This window comes from Otolemur garnettii, unplaced genomic scaffold (assembly GCF_000181295.1).
Source record: "Otolemur garnettii isolate 467f Iridium unplaced genomic scaffold, OtoGar3 scaffold00015, whole genome shotgun sequence".
NCBI lineage: Eukaryota > Metazoa > Chordata > Mammalia > Primates > Galagidae > Otolemur > Otolemur garnettii.
In genome coordinates, this window is record NW_003852410.1 from 6,312,277 (window position 1) to 6,319,903 (window position 7,627).

General features: G+C 44.8%; 1 protein-coding gene across 1 annotated transcript in view; it reads right to left on the reverse strand.

The window, feature by feature from the left end:
- The window catches only part of ARL8B (ADP ribosylation factor like GTPase 8B), a 41,244-nt gene extending 35,108 nt beyond the window's left edge, over positions 1 to 6,136 (reverse strand). The window contains exon 1 of the mRNA XM_003785477.2: positions 5,772 to 6,136. Coding sequence (XP_003785525.1) covers positions 5,772 to 6,074 — 303 coding nt within the window. The 5' untranslated portion in view covers positions 6,075 to 6,136. The remainder of the gene's footprint in view (positions 1 to 5,771) is intronic.
- Positions 6,137 to 7,627: the final 1,491 nt, after the last annotated feature.

The following is a 7,627-nucleotide window of genomic DNA, read 5'->3' on the forward strand; positions in this document are numbered from 1 at the left end:
TCATCATAGCTCACAGTAACCTCAAATTCTTGGGCTCAAGTGATCCTCTTGCCTCACCTCCCAAGTAGCTAGGACTACTTGGGAGGCTGAGGCAAGTGTTGTTCTCACCACAACACTTGACTAGTTTTTCTATTTTTAGTAGAGATGGGGTCTTGCTCTTACTCAGGCTGACCTCTTAACTCCTCAGCTCAAGCTGCCCACCGCTCTTGGCCTCGCACAGTGCTAAGATTACAGGCAGTGTGAGACTGCCCAAGTTATCAGTTTTGAATATTCAAGAAACAGGTTAATACTTTTTTCCTTAGTTTTTCTCAAATGTGAGCTTACAGTATAAACTAAAGTATAAATTAACATTTATAATTATAACAGGCAATAAAGTTATGATTTAAAAAATTTACATGTGGCTTTGGTGCCCGTAGCTCAGTGATTAGGGCACATGTTGGGTCTGGTGGGTTCGAACCCAGCCAGGTCCTGCTAAACAACAACAACAACGTAGCCAGGCATTGCAGCCAATGCCTATAATCCCACGTTTTACCTACTTGAGAGGCAGAGGCAAGAAAATCACTTAACCCCAAGAGTTTGAGGTTGCTGTGAGCTGTGAGCACTCTACCGAGGGAGACAGAATGAGACTCTGTCTCAAAAAAAGAAAAAATTCACATGCTATAATCTCAAAAAGTAGTCTACTTGGTAAGCTTCTTATAGTCCAGTTTAGAAAAAAATGATTTCTAAGCAAAAAAGAAGTGTCCATAGGCAGTGCCTGTGGCTCAGTAGGTAGGGCACTGGCCCCATATATACAGGGTGGCAGGTTCGAACCTGGTCATGGCCAAACTGCAACCAAAAAAATAGCCTGGTGTTGTGGCGGGTGCCTGTAGGCCCAGCTACTCGGGAGGCTGAGGCAAGATAATCGCCTGAGACCAGAAGTTGGAGGTTGCTATGAGCTGTGATGCCACAGCACTCTACCAAGGGCAATAAAATGAAACTCTGTTCTCTTAAAAGAAAGAAAAAAGTTGTCATACCCTCCATGACAGTCATTTAAAATGCATTACTACACACATAGTGGCTTCTTCTTTTTTTTAAGTTTTGAACCTCAAACTTTTGGGGCCAAGCAATCCTCTTGCCTCAGCCTGCCAGGTAGCTGGGACTACAGACACCTGCCACAACATCCAGCTATTTTATAGAGTCAGTGTCTCACTCTTCTTGCTTGGGCTGGTCTCAAACTTGTAAGCTCAAGCAACCCATCTGTCTTAGCCTCCCAGGGAGCTAGGATTACAGGCATGAGTACCACACCCAGCCTAATACTTACATTTTAAAAATACAGGTATAAAACCAGGCAGGGTGACTCTCACCTGTAATCTGAGCACTCTGGGAGGCTGAGGTGGAAGGATCTCTTGAGGTCAGGGGTTTGAGACCTGCCTGAGGAAGAGAAAAACCTTATCCTACGAAAAATAGGAAAACTAGTACAGCATTGTCATGGGCACCTGTGGTCCCAGCTACTCGGGAAGCTAAGGGAGGAGAACTGCTTGAATCCAGGAGTTTGAGGTTGCTGTGAGCTAGTGCTAACCTGAGGCAACAGAGTAAGACTCTTGCCTCGAAAAGAAAAGGGCTAGGCAAGTTCAAGCCTGTGATCCTAGCACTCTGGGAGGCCAAGGCAGGTGGACTGCTTGAGCTCAGAGGTTTGAGACCAGCCTGAGGATGGCGTGAACCCGAGTTGGAGGTTGCTGTGAGCTATGATGTCATAGCACTCTACCCAGGGCAACAGCTTGAGACTCTGTCTCAAAAAAAAAAAAAAAAGAAAAAGAAAGAAAAGAAACATGTACATTTATCTATAAAATGTATCCTGTATTTTGGTAAATCCTATATAATATTTCTTAGTATTAGTAAATATACTATACCCTAACTTAGAGCCTCAGCAGTTAAAAACAGACTACTCAACATACATTACACATGCAGGGCATATGACATATTATGCAATAACTGCCAGAATAGTTAGCAATGGGCTATATTTCATTCCCTAATGCTCATTAGAAAATTAAAGTTAAGGGTGTTTTTTTTTTGTAATGTCCCCCAGAAAGAACACTATGTGTCTGTTTGAGGTTGCTGTGAGTTAGTGCTAACTTGAGGCAACAGAGTAAGACTCTTGTCTCGAAAAGAAAAGGGCTGGGCACAGTGGTTCAAAGTGTCTACCTCATAAAATGTTAGATTAAATGAGGTATCCTTTCAGTTTTAAAACCCTACAAATAAGCTTGGCGTCAGTAGCTCAGTGGGTAGGGCACCAGCCACATGCACCAAGCCTGGTAGGTTTGAGCCCCGCCTGGGCCAGCTAAACAACAATGGCAACTGCAACAAAAAAAGAGCTGGGAGTTGTGGCAGGCCCCAGTAGTCTCAGTTACTTGGGAAACTGAGGCAAGAGAATCACTTAAGCCCAAGAGTTTGAGGTGGCTGTGAGCTGTGATGTCACAACACTCTATGGAGGGCAACATAGTGAGACTCTTGTCTCAAAAAAAAAACCTATGAATAATCATTTTAAGTTTGACTGTCCCTCTAACTAAGCTGCCTAGGACCAAACCCTACATATAAGCACTTCGGCTTCTTAAACCTTTTTTTATAAGTTAAATGACATACATTAAGTCTTCAATATTTTTTAAATTTCACATTAATATGAGAGTACAGTCAGGTTATAATGTGTGCTATATACGCTTACATTGTGCCCATTAGATGGGAGCACACCAATCCCCCATCTGCCCTGCCTTCCCCCACCTCTTCCCAATCTGAATTGAATTAAGTTTTACTTTTGTGTGGGCCTGTATTAGTTCATCTGCTGGCTTCATATTAGTATCGAATACATTGGATACTTGCTTTTCCATTCTTGGGATACGTTACTAAGAAGAATGTGTTTCAACTCCATCTAAATCTTAAATCTTTCTTAACATTTAACGCGATGTACTGACATTTTAATTTGACATTTACAAAAGTTGATTTTTATAATAAATACCAACTTCACCTGAATTGTTTTCATACCTAGGAAGTTACTTGTTGAATTTGTTAAAATAGCCAACTTTCTAAAGTAACACATAATGCTCATATTTCTGGTCCTATAAATCAAATATTTTATACACAATAGAAAGCATGGTACAGTTGTTTTGTTTAAAAGATAAGGCTAGTTTTACTATTCTGGACACAGTGTTTCTATCTAAAAATACGTAAAATCAACTTTAGTTACTAACCAGTTCCACACCTTCATTATACTCTGTAAGAATCACTGATTGGGTTAGAGTCTATGGTTTAAAAAAGTTATCTTTTCAGCCAGTTAAGTCTGGCTTTTTTTTTTTTAAACAAATATTACTCTGAATTAACAAATCATAACTGTGGGTAGTGCCTGTGGCTCAGTGAGTACGGCACTGGCCCCATATATCTAGAGTGGCAGGTTCGAACCTGGCCCCACCAAACTGCAACAAAAAAAATAGCCGGGCATTGTGGCAGACACCTGTAGTCCCAGCTACTCGAGAAGCTGAGGCAAGAGAATCACCTAAGCCCAAGAGCTGGAGGTTGCTGTGAGCTGTGATATCATTGCACTCTACTGAGTGACAAAGTGAGACTAGTCTCTTAAAAAAATATATAATTATATAAATTTATGGGGCATAGCATATGCTTTGATATGTGTATACAATGTGGGATGATTAAATCAAGCTAATTAATGTACAGATCACCACACTTTTTTTTGGTAATTGATGTTTTTTCTTAACAGAACCTACTACCTTGGCTGGGTGTGGTGGTTCACGCCTGTAATCCTAGCACTCTGGGAAGCCCAGGTGGGTGGACTGCTTGAGTTCGAGACAAGCCTGAGCAAAAATAGTGAGACCCCCGTCTCTACTAAAAATGGAAAAATTGAGGCAAGAGGATTGCCTGAGCCCAAGAGTTGGAGGTTGCTGTGAGCTATGATGCCACAGCACTCTATCCAGGGAGACAGCATAAGACTCTGTCTCAAAAAGGAAAAAAAAAACAAAAACCAGAACCTACTAACACAATTAAACAGGCTGTTCCCAAAAATCACCATAGGTAGTGTAACATAGGAAACTGTAGCTAAACATATATTTATTTTAAAAATATTCGTTACCTAATGTGAGCTAAAGTTAGATCCTCTCTCTACTAAGAACAGAAAAATTAGCAGGCATTGTGGCAGGCTCCTATAGTCCCAGGTACTTGGGAGGCTGAAGCAAGAGAATTACTTGAGCCCAAGAGTTTGAAGTAGCTGTGAGTTATGATATCACAGCACTCTACTGAAGGTGACAAAGTAAGACGTCTCAAATAAATAAAATAAAATAAAATAAAAAGCATTATCTTTTCCAAAATCATATAAAAGTTCTAACATGGATATGTAGCCCAAAGTTTGTCTTTTCTATTAATTTTACTGGTATTAGATATGCATTCCACTCACCTATACCTGTGGAAAAGATAGTCATTTCAAACCCAAACCATCATATTACAAGGAGCCAAACAAGAAATAGATAAATTATCCTTATATACAACATTCTTCAAAGTAAGTTTGGGTTTCTGCTAATCTTTAATCCTAGTCTTACCCACTCCTGTTGCTCTATCACTGAAAGGACTAAGAGTCACAAGTTCTCCACAAGGGAGACACGTTTGAGTCATTCCTGCAACCAAACCAGTTGGACAGCTAGTCTTCTGTCAAAGAAGGATTTCAACAGTCATCTAAGAGGAGGATGAACAGCTGCCATCTCTCTGTAGAGCAGTTCTAAAGCTCCCTGGCCTGTACAAGCCTCTATCAGCTAAGATTGAATCACAGCAACTCTAGCTCTAAAAAAGATAGTGGAGAAATCTTTCACTGCTTCTTCCCCTGCCAACCAGCAAGCAAAATTGAATAATCATCCTTCTACTCAATCACTGCTGAATAAACACCACATTGTTTTTAAGTCCTCAGAGCAATCTCCCTCCCAGATATCTTTCCCCTGAGCCTGACAAGCTATATTCCAGCCTGGCCTCTTCCCCTCTCTGCAAATGAGTAACACCATCCAAAGACCAACCCCTTTTCCGCAGGGTAGTTTATGCTGATTTCGAATCTATCTTATCTACTAGCTTAAGACAATTAGCTCTAGTAAAGCAGAAATCCCCTTACTCTTTGGCTTAATAAATACCATCATCTACTGCGGACTACCTAGAACTCAAAAATCAACTACACCTCCGCCCTTCGGGGGAAAGGTGAAAACGAATAATTGAATTGTGTGAGACAAACTGCCCAGACAATTCGGGAAGGCGCCCGCACTAGTCTCTCACAGTCACAGTGGGACGCTTCGTCCCAAGTGGCAACTTGAGAGAGGCTCTTAATTCTTAGGTTTTCTCGCAGGACTGACGGGTTAGCCAAACTCCACCCTTCGGGAAAGTGACAGACGGGACTTAACCCTTCGGCTGCCCCCTCTGAGTAAGGCCAAGGGACACCCCAAACCTCAAGCGCTTTAAAAACAAGTTCGATTTAACCCTTTCCAAGCCTGTGCCTCATTTAAGAACACAACCCTTTGAAAATGCCTAAACAGAATTAACCCTTCTAATGCCAGTGTCAATGCTACAACCTCCGCCGCCAACGCGCGGGAAATTCCAAATCCTGGCCCTGGAGCAGGTGACAAACGCAGTTTAGCAGCTTCCCCCGGCCCCATTAGTCCCATCGCGCTAAGGGAAGCCGCAACTCAGGCCTTTGGGGAGGCGCCGGGCCGGACTCGCTGCCTACTGAGCCCTAGGCGAGTGGGTGGGCGGGGGCTCACCGCGATGACATTGACGAAGGTGGTCTTGCCGGAGTACTGCAACCCCACGAGCGTCAGCTCCATCTCCTCCTTCCAGAAGAGCGAACGGAACCAGTCCAGCAGGCGGGAGATGAGCGCCAGCATGATGGCGGCCGGGAGGGAGGACCGATGGGAGGACGAGAGGGCAGGCGAACCGCGGCGTCGACGACTTCCACAAGAGCGGGCCTCGGCCCCGACCCCCCAACGGCTCCTCAGGCCCCCAGCACGACACGGGCTGACACGGGCGGGCGACAGCGGCCGGAGGCAGGAAGCCGAGCCGGTCATATGACTCGCCCTACCCCCACCCCCGTCCCCGCGCCGCCGCCGGCGCCCACGGCAAGAGCGGCGTGGCCCTCCTGACCCAGGTGCGCCCGCCGCTTGCAGCGCCACCTTGTGAGACAGCCTCGCAGCGCAGTGTTTGGGCTTCATTCCGAGCGCTCTTGCATCGTTTCACTTATCTTACTCCTTCGCTCCATCATTCACTTGTTCATTCATACTTGCTTTCTTTTTTTGATAATTGTTCACTTACTTTCTACTCTGTGCAGGAAAACTTCAAGACTGGGGAATCCCGCATAGAATAAAAGGCAGGCCCTACGTTTTTGGTGATAGCAAAAGATGAGAAGCAAAACGTGTTTGCAGTAGACAACTGATTACAAAAACTGCTCCGGGCAGCGCCTGTGGCTCAGAGGAGTAGGTCGCCGGCCCCATATGCCAGAGGTGGCGGGTTCAAATCCAGCCCCGGCCAAAAAAACAAAAACGAAAAAACTTTGCTCCTAAAGGTGAATATTCTGCAGCTGTAAAAATAAATTAAGGAAGTTCTCTCTAAACTGATATGGAATGATGTCAAGAAATATTTATGGGCAGCACCTGTGGCTCAGTGGGTAGGGTGCCACCCCCATATACCGGAGGTGGCGTGTTCAAACCCACCCTAGCCAAAAACTGCAAAAAAAGAAAAAAAAAATAGGCGTTGTGGTGGGCTCCTATAGTCCCAGCTACTTTGGAAGCTGAGGCAAGAGAATCGGTTAAGCCCAAGAGTTGGAGGTTGCTGTGAGCTGTGATGGCACATCACCCTACCCAGGGCGACAGCTTGAGACTCTGTCTCAAAAAAAGAAAGAAAAGAAAGGAAAGGAGAAAGAGCCAGGCAGACATCTGGTGGAAGGAAATTCCAGACAGAAGAAACAGCAAAGACCCTGGAGGGAGAAAGAGCATGGAATGTTCTGGGCATAGAAAAACAGCGGTTGATGTGGCTGGCACAGATTAATAAGTCAGGAAGTGGAAAGGGATGTGTACGGAGTAAAGGGTGGGGACCATGTTGGACACGAATGGTGGTCCTACCTTGCATCTTATTTCTAGTGTAATGAGAAGCTGAGAGAGTGATCCAAACTATATTTTTAAAAATTCAAGGCGAGGGCGGCACCTGTGGCTCAGCGGGCAGAGCGCCAGCCCCATATACTGAGGGTGGCGGGTTCAAACCCGGCTCCGCCAAACTGCAACAAAAAAAATAGCTGGGTGTTGTGGCAGTTGCCTGTAGTCCCAGCTACTCGGGAGGCTGAGGCAAGAGAATCGCCTAAGCCTAAGAGCTGGAGGTTGCTGTGAGCTGTGACAACACAGCCCTCTACTGAGGGTGACAAAAAAAAATCAAGGCGTGGGCAGTGCCTGTAGTTCTGTGGGTAGAGAGCCAGCCACATAGACTGTGGCTGGCAGGTTCAAACCCAGTCCATTGTTATTGCAATGACAACTGCAATAACAACAACAAAAAAAAATAGCTGCCCGTTGTGACAGGTGCCTGTAGTCCTAGCTACTTGGGAAGCTGAGGCAAGAGAATCACTTGAACCCAA